Source organism: Coturnix japonica, chromosome 1 (assembly GCF_001577835.2).
Source record: "Coturnix japonica isolate 7356 chromosome 1, Coturnix japonica 2.1, whole genome shotgun sequence".
Classification (NCBI taxonomy): Eukaryota; Metazoa; Chordata; class Aves; order Galliformes; family Phasianidae; genus Coturnix; species Coturnix japonica.
In genome coordinates this window covers 50,573,230-50,593,738 of record NC_029516.1, presented here as the reverse complement: position 1 = coordinate 50,593,738, position 20,509 = coordinate 50,573,230, and the positions used below count along the sequence as shown (strand labels likewise).

General features: G+C 43.7%; 1 protein-coding gene across 3 annotated transcripts; it reads left to right on the top strand.

Moving 5' to 3' along the window:
- The first annotated feature begins 2,644 nt into the window (after nt 1-2,644).
- On the top strand, nt 2,645-20,246 carry BPGM (bisphosphoglycerate mutase). Of its 3 annotated transcripts, XM_015864820.2 has the most exons (6): nt 2,645-2,769; nt 3,028-3,080; nt 3,538-3,630; nt 4,890-5,004; nt 9,328-9,980; nt 17,127-20,246. In XM_015864820.2, exons 5-6 carry the CDS (start codon nt 9,380-9,382, stop codon nt 17,303-17,305), a joined length of 780 nt encoding a protein of 259 aa, XP_015720306.1. In that variant the 5' UTR covers nt 2,645-2,769; nt 3,028-3,080; nt 3,538-3,630; nt 4,890-5,004; nt 9,328-9,379; the 3' UTR covers nt 17,306-20,246. The 3 variants fall into 3 exon arrangements, with proteins under 3 accessions (XP_015720306.1, XP_015720314.1, XP_015720300.1); XM_015864814.2 differs by lacking the exon at nt 4,890-5,004 and having other exon boundaries at nt 2,646-2,769; XM_015864828.2 differs by lacking the exons at nt 3,538-3,630; nt 4,890-5,004.
- The last annotated feature ends 263 nt before the right edge of the window (nt 20,247-20,509 follow it).

Here is a 20,509-nt window from a genome sequence, read left to right as displayed (position 1 = left end):
TTTCCTGGCTTGTCTTTGGAGTGTGATGCCCCCCATAGTGGCTTCCCTCTATCTGCTTTGCATACAATGAAATGACAGCTGTGTTGTGTTTTTCCTCTTTTCAGTCTTATTTAGAACTAATGATAAAGAACATTTACATTTACTTAACTGAAGCTATATTACTGGTGACCAACTCAAGCTTAGTTTAAGTGCTTAAACACTCCCCTTTTATTTGAATAGATTTTCCTCCTAAGCAATGGAGTTAAAGTGAAGCAAAGCAAAACAAAACAAATAGAATACTTTGCCTTCCACATGGCTTTATACTTCTGGTTTTGACTAAATGAGAAAGAACTCAGTGGGGTGAAGCTATTTGTTTCCTCCATACCCAAACAGGATGAAAGCTTCACTGTATTTACAAAAGAAAGCATGATTGCATAGGGGACTCATTAAACAAAAGGTGAAAGAGGCCCTATGCAGAGGAGCTTAAAGACTAATTGGTGCATGAAGGAAGACTCACTACTCTGTAAGGTTTACCCCCAAGTTTTAGTTAATAACAGGCTTGGTTCAAGATGTGGTTGTGTGATATACTGGCAAATGGGTAGGTGTGTGATGAAAAATTACTGACGCATAGGCATGTTTGAGCCAAGAAAATGTTGAGAACCACTTGTCTGATGAATGCAAGATGCAGTGAGTGGCTGTAACAAAAAGACAGGTGTAAGACTGGTATGTCCTTACCCAATAAGTGCTCTCTGAGCTCTGATGGAGCCTTATAGTGCTTGTGTTACAGACCAAAGCTCCGTGTGTGGGAGATGCATGAAGGAGTTCAAGCAAACAGGACTGTGCCGTTGTTTCAGGGACAAGGCAAACAGCTTCCAGTGTGTTAATGCACGGACGTTTGCATGGGACTCAGCTAAACAAGTGGGTTTAGAGATCAGGCTTGGATGAAAATGTATTGATATCTTGTGGACTTGCAGCCTTTCTAGGATGGAAAAAAAAATGAGGGTGATTGAGATGGCAGCGACTAAAGTGGTCATTTAAACCAGATTAACTGAGTAAGCTGAGGCATGAAGGCAAGGAGACTGAAGGCGTGGATGAATTCGATGGCTGTGGTATTTCAAGAGAGATATCCCTCTTGGACAGCACTGTCCTTACAATAGGGAAGTCAACACATGGTGTCTATCTGTCCTCCCTACAGCTGATTTCATCATGAAATGATGCTTGTGTTTCATTTGCACTGGGGGTGGTGGGCAGGGAAGTCGATGTAGCCAAAGTGGCTTTAGGAGGCAATAGTTTGGAGTCCTCCAGGGGAAATAAGGGCGTATTTATCTCTTTGTATGGAGTACGTTGTACTCCCATACCTCTCTCAGTACAAATCTGGCCTTGAATGGAAGATAACCATCAGATAAGCAGCACAGAAGTGATTCAGCCCTAGAAATGTGGGAGAACAATAGTGTGGATAAATGCCTGAGAGAAGAGAGCATCTAGAACTTTTGTAGAGGAAAAACAGTCAGAGTGTTGAAAACAGCCTGAGTGTACATGCATCCAAAAACAAGGGAGGGGTTTCCTTGGCCACACATTAGTGGGGCAGAAGGAGTGGGCATGTTCCTGGCAGAAAACAAGGGTGAAAGGGAGGGGCACAGCTAAGGAGGGAATACACAAATTCATGCGGTATAGGAAAACACCTAAGAGGAAGTTTTGGAGAGGTTTCAGTGTTATTAAAAAGTATGAGGATTTTGATTACAGGAGCTTCTTTTGAAGGTGGAATTACTAAGGAAGACAGCTCGTATATCAAGTAGTGCTAAGCAATGAGCTCAGGGCGTTCTGGAAATTACTAGGGTTTTGTGGCAAATACTGGATCTAGCTTTGAACAAAGGAACTATTGTAAGAAAATGTACCAAGGGCATAGAGCATCATCAGCAGAGAATGCTCCCGTTGGCCACAGTTCTCATCAGTCATTAATTTGCCTTTCCTCCCTCCATTCTGTTTTCTTTCGTGCTGCCTTGCTCAGCTTCTGGCCGTCCTTTGGAATGATGCAGTTGCTTTGCTGCCCAAGCAGAAGCTGAGGTGCTGAGGGAGTTTCCTAGACCGCTTCAACTATAAACATTCCAGCTTAAAAGCATCTGCTACGGCCTGGAAGGGTTCCAGAGCAGAGACCCTGACAAACACTGCCAGCTGCTAGATAATAGCTGCCAGAGGAGTGGAGCTGTCTGCAAGAGCCCTGAACAGGATGCAGCTTGGACTTGGAGCTTGAAATCATGTTGTTTGGCTGCTTTTGCCACGCTAATGAAATGAGCTTCGTTGAGGACTATTGGAGATAATTCTATCGACTGTCTGAGGCTCAGGTTGCAGCCTGGTGACCCGTGCTTGTGACTGCCTCTGAGCACGTAAGAGGTGCTGGTAGTGCTGACTTTGGAGCTGCCGTTTGTGGTGGCTCTGGTTCTCGCACCATACGCACCAGCCCCACGCTCATCAACACCACACATCCCTGAAGCACGAAGCAAAGGAATCCCCCCGCCCTCCGACCTGCCCCTGCTTCCGGCCGACGCCAAGCTGCTGTGCCCGCCCACTCTCCCGCAGACGCAATTCCACTGGCTCCCGGCGGTGCCCATCCTCCGTGCCGGCCAGTCACATCCTCAGCTTCGGCCCAGGCGTCACGGACGCGCGGACGCCGGGGGTTTATTAGGCGGCTCGGGGGACACTGGCTTTCCGGCGGCGGGGTGGGGTGACGGGTCGGGTTCGGAGCGCGACTGTGGCGTTGCGGACTGGCCGCAGCCCGTTGCTGCTATCCGGGTGAGGCTGCTGGGATTGCGGCCGCTGATGTGATGGAGCCGCGGGGAGAGGGCGGGTAACGGTTGTGCGGTGGGGGCAGCTCGGGGAGTTCAACCAGCGGGAGGGGTTTAGGGCCCGGCCACCCCAAGGCGGGGTGAGGGGTGCGGAGATGGCCGCCTTGGCTGTGATGGGGAGCGGGGTCTGTGAGGGACGGTGGGGGCTGCGAGAGGGAGGCGGTGAGGCACGGTGTGCGCTCTGGTGACCCTGTCTTTCCTTAAGGGAGGCCCGGAGGCAGCTGCATCACAACGGGCTTTGGTGGAGCATCGAGCCAGGTGAGCTTGTCGTGGAAGCTAAACCTTAAAGCCTTGCTGGGCTGATCGCTCTGCCGAGATAAGAGGTCATCCTGAGCAGCTATCTCTGATGTGCAGAGCTAGGTCTCCATAATGCCTCTGTGTTGTTTGGCCCCGTTCTGCTGTCTGCATCCTTCAGCAAGTCCTGGAGTTTCTAGTAGTTTTCAGCACGGCAGAGCTGCAGTTATTGCAGTCTAAACGAATCTTGGGAAGCAAATGATGTCCTGCGGCATTAGGAGACAAATAACTTTCCTTTGTTGGAATAGCAGGAGTTGTTCGTTTGCATCTTTTTGGGAGAGGGAAATGGGTAGCTTTCCCAGCCCATACAAGGGGTTTGTGCTCAGCTTTCTTCTAGCTCTGGAAACAAATTGTGATTAGTGTAACATTTGCACTTGTGTTGTTTCTATGTGAGCATTGGCTGTTTGTTCCCTTTCTGCAGGTAGCTAACAGAGCTCCTGGTGCTCTGTGTGGAAAGAGTAGCTTGCAAGTCTCCGCTGGGATTTGTGCACGTTATTCCTTTGCTATAGGAAAGGTGAGTAGGATTATTTCCATGTGTTGTTGCTCTGAGGCTTTTCATTTAAATGCTTCCATAAGTAGCCTGATATTTAAACAACCTGGTGTCTGCCAGTTCTCTCTAAACTTGTTTCAGAGTGGTGGTTTTGCTTAATTTTTTTTGTACAGCTGAACTGGAGTTTATTGTCCCCAGATGATCTTAAGCTTTAGGCTGAAGTACCCAAATAGGAGCATATGTGAACAGGTGCACCTCTATTGTTGGATCTTGTTTTTTTGCCTTGGGTCTGAAGGTGGCCTTGTGAAATGTACAAAGGATTTCATCTGAGATGCTGCTGCTTGTGTGAGATCACAGAATATTGTCTGTTGTATTTACTAGTTGTTTGCATGCAGGTGAAACTGTGGTAGTCCTCAGAGGTTATGTAAAGCTAAGCTGTAGCGGTGGTCAGAAGTTAGAGCTGTGGGAGCTGTTGTATTGTGTCATTGTGAGAATCTTCTTTCACATGGCAAGGCATCCTGTTCTGGAGCTGGTCAGTTTGCTAAGCAATGGACTGTGGTGTGTAGAGCGGTTTCCTGAGCTGTGTGAGCCCCAGGATAGCAGTGAGGACTGCCAGAAGCTGCCAGCTCTTGCAAGAAACTGATGAGGCTTGGGTAGCCAACACCAACCCTAGAAAAGGCAGCTCTGGGAAGTGCTCGTGATGGCAAACAGGAACAAGAAGGGTGTGGAGGTTTGTGTATCCTGTTTGTTTGCTGCAGTTTGTGTGGTTGTCATTGCCTAGATGGGATATTGGACTTAAAGGCTGCAGCTCCAACTGGGCTGTCTCTTCCACCTACCAAACATGCCTGCAAAAGGTGTGCCCAGGTGGAGGACCGGCTGCAGGAAGAGGTAATAGGGCTGTGTGCTGGCAGGAAAGATGAGGAGAGAGGCAGGTGGTTCCATGTGTGTTCTGCCATGAACTCACAGCCAGAAACTTCCCCTCAAGATCACACAGAAGAGAGTAAAGCTGAAAACACAAATATAAGTATTACAGTAAGGGTCAACAGGAGCAAGAGGCTTTCTGCAATGTATGAGGTGCCCCTGAACTGCTGGACTGTAGGAGAAGGACCTGTTGTGTTGGGGAGAAGTAGGTATTGACTAAGTCAGCTTGATCTGTTCCCCATATAATGACCTGTCCAAACAAGAAACAGCAATGGGTGGTAACAGTAGGGGACTTTATCCTGTGGAGATAAGAGGTGCCCTTTTGCTAACCTAGCCTGTTAGATTTTTATTTTATACTTTAGGGCTCTGATAAACCTGCTGGAACTGATGGGGTCTGTCTGTCAGAGGTGAGGAAGAGCATCTCTGCTTACAGGCTTGTCAAGCTGATGAAGAGGACTTTAAACTAAAGCTGCTAAGGTGGGGGAACTTCAGTCCACTGGGCTGATTGGTTTGATGCCAGTGCCAGCAGCAGGTGCCCAGGGCTGGGAGGGTGGTCAGAGTCTTCAGGGAAACACCTGCAGCACAAAGTAATTCCAGCTACTTCATCCAACAAAATATTTTCATTGGGAACCCAGCTTATGCACCTCTACGCAAATCATATGACTTGGGGGGGGAAAAAAAGATTGGATATCATAGTTAAATCTCAGGGCTATGATATAATTGACCTCATTGAGACATGGTGGAATGACTCGTATGCCTGTAGAGCTGGGTTAGAACTCTTGAAGAGATTTAGGGAAGGAGATGAGGTGGGGTAGCCCTATGTGTTAGGGAGTACTTCCACTGTATGAAGCGAGTGATGCTGATGTAAGGCTGATATTATGGTGAGGTCTATCATAGACCATCTAGGTAAGATGGAGAGGTAGGTGTGATGTTCTGTAAGCAAGTAGAAGTCTTACGATTGCTAGCCCTTGTTGTCGTGACTGCTGGAAGTGAAATACAAGGGAGAAGATCTCAGGGATTCTTGGTATGTGTGGATGATGCAGGTGATGAGTGAGCTCACTAGGGAAGTCGCCTGCTGTTTGGGAGCAAGGAAGGACTGATGTGATGGTTGGAGGCTGCCTCAGGTGCAGCAATCATGAAATGATCCTTGGTGAAGAAAGATGGTTAGCAGAACTCTCACACTGAATTTCTACAGGGTACTTTTCAGCCTGTTTGGAGACCTGGCTGACAGAAGTCCTTTGAAAGTGGTTTTGAAAGGTAAAGTGCAGAAGCAGGTGATCTCAGGTGCTCTCAAAGTCAAGCTGGTGGGAGGGAAGTCTGGCCTAGCTGAGTAGGACTTATTTGGGAATTCAGGGTGGAAAATTCTATGAACTGCGGAAGAAGGAGCAGGAAACATAGGATGATACAGCTGTTGTCAAGCTGTGTAGAGATGAAATTGTAAGGGCCAAAGCCCAGCTAGAATTCAATTTGACTAGTGCAGTTAAAGAAGATTAAGTGATTCTGTAAATATATCATCAGCAAAAAGAAGATTAAAGAGAATCTTGATTACTTATTGGATGTGAGTGGTAATGTAGTGATGAAATATAAGGTTGGGATGCTTAATGCATTTGTTGCCTCAGTATTTTTAAGGTCAGTTGTTTGCAGGGTACCCAGCCCCCTGAGTTGAAAAACTGACAGGGAATGAAGTCCCTGTAATACAAAGGGGTGACCTACTGTATCTTTTGTATGTTCTTAAGTCTCCAGGTCTGGATGGCATTCCAACTGAAGGGGCTGGTAGAGGTGCTCCACAAAGTATGCGCAGTAATTTACCTTTGGTCCTGGGTAGCTGGGGAGGTCTCAGCTGACTGGATGTTGGTTAATGTAACTGATCTGCAAGAAGTGTGGGAAGAAGGATCCAGGCAATTGCAGACCTGTCAGTCTGGCCTCAGTACCAGGGGAGATTATGGAACAGATCATCTTGAATGCCATCACATGGCATGTGTGGGACAACTTAGTGATCAGAAGCAGTCAGTGTGGATTTAGGAAGAGCAGGTCCTGCCTGACTAACCTGATCTCCTTCCATGACAAGATGACCTGCTTAGTAGATGAGGTAAAGGCTGCTGATGTTTACCTGGATTGTAGTATAGTGTTGGACACCATTTGCCTCAGTATTTTCCTGGAGAAACTGTCTGCTCATGGCAGGTGAACAGGCTGCTGGGTGAAGAACTGACTGAATGGCTAGGCCCAAAGGGTAAGTGGAGTTAAAATCCAATTAGTGGCTGATCATCAGTGGTGTTCAGTAGAGATCAGTCTTGGGGCTGATTTTGTTTAACACTCTTATCACTGATCTGAATGGAGGGTATTGAGTGCATGTCTGCTAAGCTTGTGGTCAATACTAAGGCAGGACTGTTGATCTGACTTGTGGAGGGGTTCTGTGTAGGCTGGATAAAAGGACTGCATGTAGGCATGTGAAATTGAGCAAGTGTAAGCGGTGGATCCTGCATGGGTCATAACTTCGTGCTGTGGTATAGACTAGGGGAAGGTAGATGGAATATTGCCCCTAGCAGATGACCTGGGAATGCTGATTGACAGCCAATGGAACATGAGCCTGTGGTGTGTTTGACTGAGAAGGCTGATTATATCCTGGCCTGCATCAAAAATAGTGTGGCCAGCAGGACAGGGCCAGTAACTTTTTCACTTCTGTACTTGAGAGACCACACCTTGAAGTGTTCAGTTCTGTGCTTCTCACCACAAAGGAGCGTAGTAGTGAGTTTGGGTGTATGCAGAGAAGACCAGTGAAGCTGATGAGAGGATCAGGAAATGAGATTTAATAAGGGCTGGTGAAGGAATCTAGGGGTTAGTTATTTTGGAGAAGATAAAGTTGAGACCTCATTCCTGGGAGAGAGAATGGGGGGAGGATTTGAGAAGGTGAGGTGGCTGACTCTCAATGAGTTCTTTTCCCAGGCTATAGACACATCTGGGATTGCTCTGATCCAAGTGTGGTGCTTTGTGCTTGATCTCAAGCCCCATCAGGTTTACATAAATCCACTTCTCAAGCTTGTTCAGGTCCCTTTGGATGGCATCCCTTCCTTCTGTTGCATCAGCTGCACCACTCAGCTTAGTGTCATCTGCAAACTTGCTGAGGGTACACTCAATCTCACTGTCTAGGTCTTTGATAAAGATGGTAAAAGCACCGGTCCCATGGCTGTTCCCTGGGGGACACCACTCATCACCGGCCTCCACCTGGATGTAGAGCTGCTGACCACAATCTTCTGGCTGTAACCATCTGACCAATTCCTTACCCACTGAATAGTCCAAACTTCTCTCTCCAATTTAGAGACAAGGATGTGGTGTGGGACCATATCAAAAGCCTTGCAGAAATCCAGGTAGATAACATCAGTTGCTCTACCTTTGTCTACTCTCTGCCATCTTTCCACTGTAGGCTACCAGCATGGTGAGGCATGGCCAGCCCTTAGTGAAGCTGTGCTGGCTATCTCAGATCACCTCATCTTGCATGTGCTTTAACATAGCTTCCAGGAGGATCTGTTCCATGATCTTCCTAGACACAGAGGTGGAATATATACTCCTGAAAAGTCTATGCTTTTAAATAAATGTCCATGTTGTGAGGATGAGTGCTGATGTTGTGGTGGATGCTTCCCAAAATCTGGGTTGTGTGGGTCTAACCTGTACTACAGATCTTATATTTAGGGGGATCAAATTTGAGACACTTGGAGTGGGATTGAAGCATCTCCAACTGATTTCAGATAATGGAAGTTCCAATAGACATTTAATTTCTGGAAATACTAAGTTCTATATACAGAAATCAGTCCTTAGACTGGTTTTGAGACTAGACTCTTAAAGGCTGGAAAAGACCACTAGGATCATCTTGTCCAACTGTCTAATCTAGTACCCAGTGATAATACTACAGTCTTCTGGTGAGAGCAGTGTTGAGTTTTTCCTCTCTCTTTCTGTCCTTTCCTTTATATTCTGTGATATCCTGGGTCAGGGTGAACACATGGGGCTTCCAGGACTGTAGTGCTCTTAGATTTCTCAGATGTAACACAGTTGACTAGAATATGTTTGGCTACACTGGAAGAGTTTGAGTGTTTAGTCCAGTGCACACTGAGGACAACCCAGAGCTCATTTTTCCATCTTCCACTGGTGTAGATGCTGCCTAACCTTAAAAATGCATAGCTGTATTTAATGAGTTCAGAAAGTATGCCATGTGCAGCTACAGCAAATGTAATAACATTAATCCTAGTTTATAAGGAGGGGAAAAAAAGGGAAAATGGCTTTAAAGTCTACTTGGTTACTGGCTTGTGCCTGCATTCCATCAGAGGTGGTGTGGGGCTGGGCATCTGTTACAAGCTTGGCAGCTCTGTATCTTTACCTCTAATGCCGTAATGAGTTACCACTACAAGTGAGGTTTGCTTTGTTGGTTGGGAACCACTGATTTGAGTGAGGTTCTCCTTAAGTGCTCAAAGGAAATCTGTAGGCAGGAATAGCTTGTGTGGATTAAGGTTGGGCTGGATGATCTCCAGAGGTCCCTTCCAGCCACTGGGATTCTGCAATTTTGTGCTGTTTACCACTAATTAATTGGTTAGGTGGGCATGTCCCAACCAGCTAGGTGGAGAATGGTGTTTTCTGTATGTTTGAGGATGGAGAGAAGTTCAAACCCAGGAGACCTCTCAGGTGAAAACATTTAGCAGAATCAGGCTGCTTTGGTTGTTTTGATCCTGATAGCAGTCTGCTCTTTGCTGTAATAATGCATTACAAGCAGTAATATATGTGGGTTGTGTTTGTATGTCTCCTTTATCCCAGATGCCTCATTGTTAGATGCCAGACCAGTCACCTGTGCCAAGCTGCAACCAAAATGACTAAGTACAAGCTTGTTCTCCTGAGGCATGGGGAAGGAGCCTGGAACAAGGAGAATCGCTTCTGCAGTTGGGTGGACCAGAAGCTGAGCAGTGATGGAATAAAGGAAGCTCGAAACTGTGGCAGACAGCTTAAAGCTCTGGGCTTTGAGTTTGACCTTGTCTTCACCTCTGTACTCAGCCGCTCCATCCACACTGCATGGCTGATCCTGGAAGAGATGGGCCAGGAGTGGGTCCCCATCCAGAGTTCTTGGAGACTGAATGAACGCCACTATGGTGCGTTGATTGGTCTCAACAGAGCAGAAATGGCTCTGAATCATGGAGAAGAGCAAGTGAAAATATGGAGGAGAAGCTATGATGTTACTCCACCTCCCATAACTGAGTCGCATCCCTACTATGAAGAGATATACAATGACCGTCGATACAAATGCAGCGATGTGTCTCAGGATAACCTTCCGAAGGCTGAAAGTCTAAAAGATGTGCTTGATAGACTCCTTCCCTATTGGAATGAAAAGATAGTGCCAGAACTCAAAAGTGGTAAAATGATCCTTATATCTGCTCATGGCAACAGCAGCAGGGCGCTGCTCAAGCATTTGGAAGGTAAGGCTCTTCCTCATCTTCTTACTCACCTGTGTGTAGTTTTGCATCTTGCTCTATGGCATGTGTTGCTCATCTGGACAATGTAATGTTAAATGTCTGTGGCCTACAAAGAAGTGTTGGCCTATTGGAGCAGAAATCAAACTGGGGTGAAGGGGATGAGGAACAATCAGTTGGTTTATTGTAGCTGAGGAGCACTGCATTCAGTCCCTTAGCTTTCCAGTGTTCATTTTAAACAAGTGTATTCAAGCTAAATTTTCTAGTTAGTCTAGGTACAGCCTCTTTCATTGTGTGGGTTTTTTTTGCATTTACTCAGCTGTTTTGTCAGAAGGGTTGAAGTCGCAGTCTGTTTATTAAACAAGCAGTGCAGTAATGCTGTAGAAGAATAAACTGTCATGGGTTGTGGGAGACATTTGTGACTACATTTGAGGCTTCATTGCTGATTCTTTACTTAAAAAAGCTGCTGTGACATAAACTTCTGTAGAGGGTAGGTACTTACTAAAGCTTATGTTATTTCCCTATATAGAAGATGCCTACCAGTAACAGCTGAGCTAGTTGGTTGATTATCTGGGACCTGGAAAAGATGCAGCTTGCTGTTAAGTCATTATGAGTCTTCCTTCCCTCCCACCTCTTTATAATCATAGAATCATAGAATTAACCAGGTTAAAAAAGACCTGGAAGATAATAAAGTCCAACCACAGCCAAACCATAGTACCCTAATGAAATGACATCTAAAATAAGCTATTCTGAACTAGGAGACAGGCTACAGTAACTTCTTCATGGGTAGAACAGAGTTTAGTGACTGCACATGTACAAGAACAGCCTGTTAGAAATACAGTTGCAAGACTGAATTGTGCCCATTCAGTTTTTCCTAATCCTTTGTGTACCTCTATAGCTGTGACTGCCATGCACTTTTTGCGTTCAGGCATTGCTAGAACAGTCAGTGCTGCTGATGCTCTAGTAGGATTCAGAAGCCCAGAGAATGAGAAACCTAGCTGGTTTCTGGAACCCCAGAGGCAATGACATTAGGATGCAGATGACTTGGATGCTGGAGGAAGGCTGTTTCAGCCAGTTTTGATTGCAGTCAGCTACTCTGGAGCTGGTCCTGATGTAAGAGTGCTCAAAGCTTGTTAGCTTGTTGTTATTGTAACACCCACTGTGAACTGGGCTTTACTTTACATGAACTTTCCATGATACGCTTAATATGTGCTATCCTTAAGGGTGGCATCTCAGTTCCTGTGTCTCAGCTGGAGCTGTGGTATTTCTGTGAGAGATTTCAGTGAGAAAACAGGCTTCAGATGCCTTGAACATCATTCCTAAATGAGTGATTGGGTTGCCTTACTACTAAGTTAATAATTGAAACTGTAGCTCAAATTTTAAATGGCACTATATGTTTTCTTTCTACTTGACTTGATGAAATAACTGCAGTGTTTATGGAATGAAACTTCTCTCAGATTTCTCAGGTTATCCTTGAAGTTCCTGTTTCGGGGACTTTTCTTTTGAAACAGGCCTGCGGTTCTCTGAATCTGAATGTTCTCCTTGTTAATTGGTAAAAAGAGCTTGAATTATGGTGGTTTTCCACTTGCACACACACAAAAAAACCAGAGCAGCAGAATGTCAGGCTAACAAGGGTTTGATTGTAGGTTTGGATTTTGTTTTTCTCAGTGCTCAGAGTAGAACTCAACAGGATAAATGTAGGATCTGTCTGTAGGATGTCACAGTTTGTCTGTGAGATGATTTAGAAGGGAAACTGCAATGATTTTGCTGTAAACAGTATTTAACCCAAACTGCATGGTACTGTTGTGTGCTCAGATGAGAAACAGCAGCTGCTGAGAGCTTGCTCTTTGGTTCCTTTGCTGAGTGGAGCTTTCAGAGCACTTTGCTTTATCTCCAGGTGATCTATGCAATGTTAGAGCTCACTGGCACAATTAAAAGCTGGTAAAGCCAAGAAATGGCTTTCACTTCATGCTGTCAGGGATGGAAAAGTTCTTTACAACATGTTCTTCCTCTGAGAGTTGTCTGCTTGCCAGTGCAAGTGTCAGGTCTCAGTAACTTTTTGTTCTGTGACACTGCGAGCACTGACTGACCTGTAACTTGCTTCTTACACAGTGCATTCTCCTTTCATGACATACCATGTATTTGCACTGAAAGAGCACTGGCAACAAGAAGTCAATGAGGACATGTAAAATAACACCGTCAGACTCATTTGGTTAACATCATTTCTGAGTGCTAGATTTCCTACTGATCGTGAAAATACCAGTTGCTAGAATCTACTAAATAAGCTTCTTGGATGCATCTCTTGGATATGGTGTGGTGGTCACATCACTGAGCCTTGTCATGCAATTATTCAGGGGAAAACAGTTGTTCAGGAGGGTAGGGGTTATCTATCTGAGGAAAGATGTGGCTGTTCCACACCTTGTGCTTGGCATTTTGAGGTCACAGATAGGACAGCTCTGCAGCTGTGCTTGTGGGCAGGCTGATGAATGGGAAGATGAGCAGGGAGAGCATTGCCCTCAAGGACTTGCTTTTTTGCTCTACTATGGGTCCATTAGTTTAAGTGCTGGAGCTGTGCATTGTGATTCCTGGGGCAGGCTTGAGTCCTCGAGGACTACCTAGTAAGGTTATTTTGCTGATGTTTGCAGGCTGATGTTCTTAAGGAAATGCTGCTTATGTGATTGTGGTGCCCAGGGGCAGTTAAGAGAAATCAACTTGTTATGATCCATCAGTTCTGCTGAAAGATGTACTTGTATCTTCCTCTAACTCATCCTGTTTCTGCTGTTTTCCTTGAGCTTGAGCATTTGTATGAGCAAACTTGGCCTCTACTTTGGTGAAAACAGCAATAAATAGATAAACAGCTATGGAAGTACAGCATGAATCTCTGCTGAAGACTTCTGGGCATTTTTTGCCCTAGCTGTATAGGTGACAGATAATGTTGGTAATAGCAGATCTGATGTCTCTTTCAGCATGTTAAATCTTCAGGAGTTTATGGCAGGCTGTGATTTCTTGGCTGAATCAGAGTACTTTAGATTCACGGTTTGTTTTCCTACACAATCTCATTTGGGAGTGGTCTCAGTAATGACCACTGTAAAATTCAGGCCATGATCAAGATCAGTTCATGTAATGACACAGGAGGGAAGCTTGGCAGGCATAAGGGTGAAACAGATGTGGATAATATGCTGCAGCTGTGGCAGTAGCCCACCAGTCTTCCTTCTTGCCTTCAAATGTGCACAGTGACTTTAAATGCTGTAGAGTTCAAGAGCTGAATTGTAACACTTTGCCTATTTCCATGTTACTGAAGCAGGTCCTCTGCCAGCTTGCAAGCAGCTGGTATCCATTTAAGGAGGGCAGAATCTGGTCCGGGGTGTTTAACTTAATGAAAATACTGATGCTTTAGTCTAAGTTTGTGGGAGGGATATGAGGAACTGATTTGGATCCCAACCACAGAGTGGCTGTTCTAGACTGAGCCCTTTGTGACTGAATTTTAGGTGTATGATCCCATGTGTTTTGTGAGATGAATCAAGTGTAGTTGACATGAAAGGGAGGAAGGGTGTAGCTGTTCTCAATAGCTGTTTGCAGGATGGCTGAAGTTGGAGTTGCCCTCTGGGTCCATCTGGTTCAAGTCCTACTCAGACAAGCACCCAGAGCCCATGTCCAGATGGACTTTGAAGATTCCCAATGGAAGAGACTCTGTAACATCTGAGCTACCTGTGTCAGTGCTCCACACAGCATAGAAGTGCTGCCTTGTTTTCAGGGGGATCCTACTGTGTGCTTCACTTTGTGCCCACTGCATCTTGCCTTGGGATTGGGTATCACTGAAAGGAGCCTGGCTTCGTCTTTGCACCTTCCCTTCAGGTATTTATAGACAAAGATTCTCTGAGCCTTCTGTTATCCAGACTACAGTCCCAGCTCTTTCCTCCTTTCATTAGAGGAGAGATGAAATGCTTCAGCCCCTCAACTGTATCTGCTGCCCTTTGTTGGACTCCTTCCAGTCTGTCCATGTCTCTTATACTAGGTAACCTGGCAGCAGATGCAGGATTCTAGGTGAAGCCTCACCACCTGTGTAGAGGGGAAGGATCACCTCTTGACCTGTTGGCAGTGCTTTACCTAATGCAGTCCAGGATACCCTTAGCCTTCCTAGCATCAAGAACACATTGTGGCTTATGCTCAACTTGGTGTCCACCAGGACCACAGTTCCTTTTTGTAGAGCTGCTTCCTAGCTTGATGCTCCCCATCGTGCCCTGGTGCTTGGGGCTGTTTTTCCCCAAGTGCAGGATTTTGCACTTTGTGTTGAACTTGGTGACTGTTAACCTGTTTCTCCAGCCTGTTTGAGATCCCTTTGAATAGCTTCAAGGCCTTCTGGTACATCAGCCTCCCAGTTTCCTCACTTTCACAGCTAGCGAGGTTATGCTCTGCTCCATCATCTATATTGCTAATGTTAGACAGGCCTAGATCCAGCCCCTGGGATATGCTGCTTGTTACTGGCCTTCAGTTTGTCCTTAGACCATTGATTGCCACCCTCAAGGCTCTGCTATATAGCCAAGTTTTCAATCAAGAATTTAATCCAGCTCTTCAGAATATAGTTGTTCTTGTGTTCCTCAGACTGTAAAAACAGAAAGAAAACTTAAGAACAGGTGAGAAGGAGATAGATGCTGAACCAACTCTTGCAAGAAATGGCTTTGTGTGCTCATTATTAAACCTAATAGGGTTTGCCTGTTTAGGGCTTTGCAGAGTGCAAGTGTTTCAGAGCACTGAATGGGCAAACAGAGGTGGATTTCTCAAGCTTGTAGAGTGTCATGGAGAAATGTACTTCATAATAAATCTGATCAGTTAATCCTAAAAGATTGTCTACAAGTAAATGTCTCTCCATTGTGTATTTCACACATTTTTAAAAAGAAGTAGCCTGTGATTGATCATCTGGTTCAATGAAATGAAGCTGGAAAGAATTAAATGAGTTAATTAAATCAATTAAGTGAGCTGGGAAAGAATTCTGAACATGACTTTGAAAGCACTTCTCTGTGAATTGTCTAAGATCCTTATAATGATCATGTATGTAATTGCTTCCTGCTGTACAGATGCTGTTAAGGAACGATGTTTAAAAGGTGCTCAAGAGATAACGTGGGAAGTATCTGCTTAAAGAATGGGTTGACTGGTTTGGTGTCCTGAAGAAGACTCCCTGAATGCTTTGGCAGTGTGTGTTCTCGTAATTTTAAGTAGGCAGGACTTTAGTTTTAAACCTTCTCAGGAGAAGACTGATTCTAGCAACCTAGTTACCCTTCTTCCCATGTGAGATGTAATGTGGTTGTGACACTGTCCAGGTCAGGTGAAGTGCAAGAAAAGGTCACTGTGCTATAGTTACAGCTCATGAAGTAACTGGATAGCAGTTTAGCTTGCTCTTGGAATGACCAGAGTGGTAAGAAGTGATCTCCTTACTGTCTTCTTAGGCTGTTAGGGAGTGTTCTCTGGGCATTTTTCCTGCAACTGAGGAGTTTGTATGGCAAGTCTGATGGACGTTTTGTTTCCTGAGGAAAAGTGCTCTGCAAATACAAATTCAAGGGAGAAAAACCAAGTGCTTGCTGCAACTTGTTTATCCCAGGCTGTACTCCTGCTTTGTACATCAACACTAGTTGACATTGGTGTGGTCACTGTGTTCTGTAGAAAGGGTAAAATGTCTCTGAAACCATCCAGCAACAGCTACTTCTTTAATCCAGCTTTAGAGCAAACCTTTAAATATCCTGCCTGCTGACCACATTCTGTGGTTAGCCTAAGTTCTCCTGTGTGACTTCATCTGTTTTGTTTAAATCTCTATGGTTTAGTCTGGGAGGCTGAATTTCAGAGGTGGGCAGAACACTTCCTAGGGCCAGATTCCCTGTGGGTACATGATGACATTTGAATGATAAAATCTGTGTTTTAAGAATCCTGGAAATAAGAACTTGGACAGCTTTGGCTGCTTGTTCCATAAACCAAATTTCTTGAGGAAAAAATGCTTGTGCCCTGGTGAATGGATTCTGTTTTCCTCATTGACTTCTGTATAGTTCTAAACGTGATAGGCTCCTTTAGTGCTTTTATGTAGGTCTGCGATTCTATTCATAGATGAATTATTTACCCTTTTATATAGATTGATTAGACTGGCAGAGTGTGTGACTTGTTTTGGTACTGATAGCTCAATACAAAACAAGATATAAACATCTTGCAAGGTTTATATGTTTTTCTTGCTCCCTTCTGAAATGAAGTGCTGATTTGCAGCTAAACTGATTTCTCAGTCCAACCAAAACAGGAATAGGTCACTGCAAAAGGTTTGTTTGTGTAGTCTTGTAGCAGCAGCATAAAATTACTGTCACCTCATGATTACTTTTGTTTTTGACCTGATGTCATACCACTGTGGCTAAGTGGCTAGACTTTGTTTTTCTATGTATGTGTTGGCTCTGCTTTTTCTCCTTGATGTGAAAATCACTGGTAAGTTTACACTCCTGTTCTGAGAGCCACCTGTTTTGTCAGCTGTCTTGAGAGACTTTTCTTCTTGTTTTTAAGTCTAGTTCATGTGGTGTCGTAGTTTTAGAAGCTTAATAGTGCACTTTTTCTGAGTTATTGAAACTGCTCTATTACACAACAGCAGACTTTCACTTTGAGAAATAAACTTTGGTCATTACTTCTTAAAAGTTAAGAGGAAAAATTAACCTTAGTATCCTGTATCTTTAAAGAAGACGTTTGTATTGACTGCTCCTGTTTGGCCTTTTTATGTTGGGATAATACATGTTGACTCTAATCCTCTTGAATTTTGTGTGTATTATTTGAGAAGATGTAGAAAATCTATGCTTAAATTGTCCTATATTTAAAAAAATATATATCTATTATAATATATATATACACTCTCCAGGGCAGTCTCCCCCTCTTCAGTTCATGTGTATACCAGTGAGGAAGAAACTGTCTTCAGGTTGTTGGAAATTCCCTCCTATAGCTGTTCTTAGAGCACTAACCAAGTTGTATCTAGCTGGGAATGGGAACTGATCCTTGAATAGCTGCTGTTGCTGAAGGAGGCTGGAAGTACGTTCTTAACTGCTTTAAGACTGGTTAATCTCAGAAATAAGGCTGAACAAATAAGCAATTTGGAACTTGTTGACTGGTGTAACTCTTGGTTTTTATTTTTGGCAGGCATCTCCGACAAGGACATCATCAATGTTACTCTCCCCACTGGTGTGCCCATACTTCTTGAACTTGATGAGAATCTGCGTCCTCTGGGCCCTCACCAGTTTCTGGGTGATCAGGAAGCTATCCAGGCTGCCATCAAAAAAGTGGAAGATCAAGGGAAAGTAAAATCTGCTGAGAAGTAAAATCCCACTGACTAACAAAGTTACTTTCCAAGTGTGTGGTAGTTAAGTGATTTATTTATAACTGCTAGGTTGCACTGTGTGGAAAAAATCTCAATTTCAAGCACTAATTAGAAGGGACAGTTGAGTCTGTTTGGCGAGTGAACCCTCTGCCTTTCAAAAACTGGAATTCAAATCTCAGCATGAGATTATGGATACTGAAAAAGGAAATAACATCATTCAGGTAATGGAAACTTGTAGGGCAGTTTCACTGAGATCTAGGTTTTATGGTGGCCTGGGAGGGGAAATAAAGAGGTATGTTGTTACCATCTACTAGACCTGATCTGTTAGTGGAGGAAAAAGCACTGTACAGCACCATCTTACTGTGTTACTAATTCCAGGTAGTTGCAGGTACTAACACTGTTTATCTCTGATAGACTGACATGACTTTTCTATCAATTGCCAACCCAACTTTTTTCTGTATAAATTCCTTCAGTCTTTCCAAACACTTTCTATTGTATCTACCCTTCTTTCTACTTTCTGTTATTTAAAGGTTCCTCGAGGCCAGCTCATGGTCCTGAGGTGAATTTTATAGAGATGCTTGGACTGTTAGAGCTACTACAATCTTTTACTACGCTATCATTCAGTTTTTAAGGAACCTAGAAGGTATCCCTCTTCCTGCACCATCTTTGCAAACCATTGCACAACTGTGTTTTGTTGGTTTGCAGTAGTGGGATTTAACTCAAACTTTAGCTGGAAACTAAGTACAAGTTTTCTTGCTCAGTGAGCAACCTTAACAGTTCTGGAACATAAATAAAATGTCCGGGAGATTTGAGAAACTTGCTAGAATTGTGGGTTTTTTTTTTGGTTTTTTTTTTTAACCTCAATGAAACTGGAAATATGAAGCCACTCTCTAAGCTTTTCTGAGTTGCAAAGAACAGACAAATCTGTTTTACAGTAATAATGCTGTGGCACTGTTGGTAGACCTCTCTATTGGGCAGAAATGCTGCACAGGACATGTAAGGTATATTACTAAATGCAGCTCATGTAGCTATCAAGCTTAGCAGTGATGGATGTTTTACAGCATCTGAAAGTGGTTTCCTATAAAGCTCTCCTCATGGTCATAGCTTGATTCCTGTTGAGTGTGACTGTAATGCTTTGGGTACTAAGCTTGAACTGTGGGTGTACTGTAGTGTGTTCCAGTGTCAAGATAGTCCCAAATTCACTCTCTAATCTGAAACCATTGTTACTTTAATTCTAAATATGACACAATGATTCAACATTTGACCTTAATTGCCATTATCAGTATTTGAGCTGAATCAGTATGTTTTCAGCATAGCCCAGCTACAAATCTCAATAAGCTAATAAGTTTCCTTGGTATGATAGTATGTATATATACTCTCTAGAAACCTTAGAATAACTCCTGTTTGCTGTGAGCAGTTTGGTAGCTAATTTTAAGTGTGAAGATGGCTTTTCCTTTGAGAAGAGCAGTGTGACAAGTTATGCTTCTGACACAAACTCTAGGGAGTCTTTCCAGGTCAGATACCAACTCATGCTAATGTGGCAGGAGCTCCATGAAAGATGTCTTTACTTAATAGTACTTTCTCTGACATGAACAATGCTTGGGCTTTTCTTGGGTTTTGTTTTAGTTGCCCTCGCAATAGGGTCAAAGTTACTTGTTTGTTTTTCTTAAGAATAAAGCTGGTAGTAAACATAAAGCTGGTAGTTTTCTTTTTCCTTTGTACAAGCCAGGATATCCATCTGTTTTTCTCTGAAACCCTGTTAGCGCCTTTCCTACTACTATATTTGTGATACTGCTTGACTTTCTATGTTTTTAGCTTTCTCTGTATAGTGACTCAAAATCTTAGTTGATAATTGGTGTTAAGGAGTTGCACTGTTGATGACAAAACATACTTGTCAATGCAGTGAGGGAGGACTGCTGGCACTGGTCAGATTTTTTTCACTAAACATTCAATTATGTTTATTACCCAGAAAAAAAATGACTTCAGATTCATTAACAAGACAACCACGTGTCACCAGTAGGAGCAGCATGTGTCAGGATGTGGGCTGAGGACGTGATCACGTGCCTATATCCTTTTGGTGATGTGGTATTATGATGTTGGACTTCTTGAGGATATGAAGCAAAGGTGGAATCTATGTGGAAACAAATCCAGCTGAACTGGGGGATGCTTTCTGTCAGAAGAAGAGCACTGATATCTGATCTCTTCTGGGCTGGCAATGGGGAATAGAAAGGTGGATAAGTGTAAAGAACATTCATGTTTCGTTTTGCAGCTGAAGTGATGCAATTGACTGAAAACAGCCTTTCAGAGCCTTGGATGGTTGAAAAAGAGTGATGTGATGCTTTCAGGTGGCACTGTTTCTGTAGTGCTTCTTGAGGCAGGAATGGGGCTAGTGCCCTGGGGGGTTGGGCTTCATTTGCTTTCACTGTGACTCCAAAGATGACAGGATTTGGCATGCACATCTGGCAGCAATACCAACTCATTAAAGTATTGGATGGAACCAGCTGGAGACTTTCATCTTCAAGATGATTCCAACACCTTGCACTTCTTGTTTCTAAATAATTTTATAATTATCTGTGTTTTATGAATCAAATTTATATTGAAAATAAACCAGCTTTTAGCAGTTGTATTAGGAAGAATGCCTGGCTTTCGGGTATAACTATATTAGAGGAAAAGAGGACCTTGCTGTTGGTAGCTTTACAAATCAGTGGGTGGAAAACAATTTTCTCCATGTTTGAATATGCATCGGTGCCTCCAAGTCTTGTAAGGGTAGCCAGCATCTCTACAGTTGACATGAGGGATGTGGTTGATTTGGATTTTCTTACACATTTTAACTTATGGTTCAGTAGCAAGTAGCTCTAGAATTCTCTTGAAAACCTTTTGTAAATATGGTGGAGCTGACAGGTTCTTTATAATTCAATAAATGCCTCTGAAATGGAATTTAACTTGGTCTTTTGTCTTTCTTCCTTCTGCTGCCTTCCACTTTGTTCCCTTTCTAGGGCTGATAGGTAAATAAAGCTGTGACCTTCAGTGTTCTGGAGCTCATATCAAGCAGCCCTTGATCACATATCATGCGGTCAGATGGTTAAAAATAGAGCAAATACTGTCTCATCTTTGCATGCATGGAAACTGCTGAAAAAGAACAAGTACCTGTTTAAAATAGGGGCTTTTACTTAGGAGCAGCAAGTTAAGCACATTCAGTTTCAGA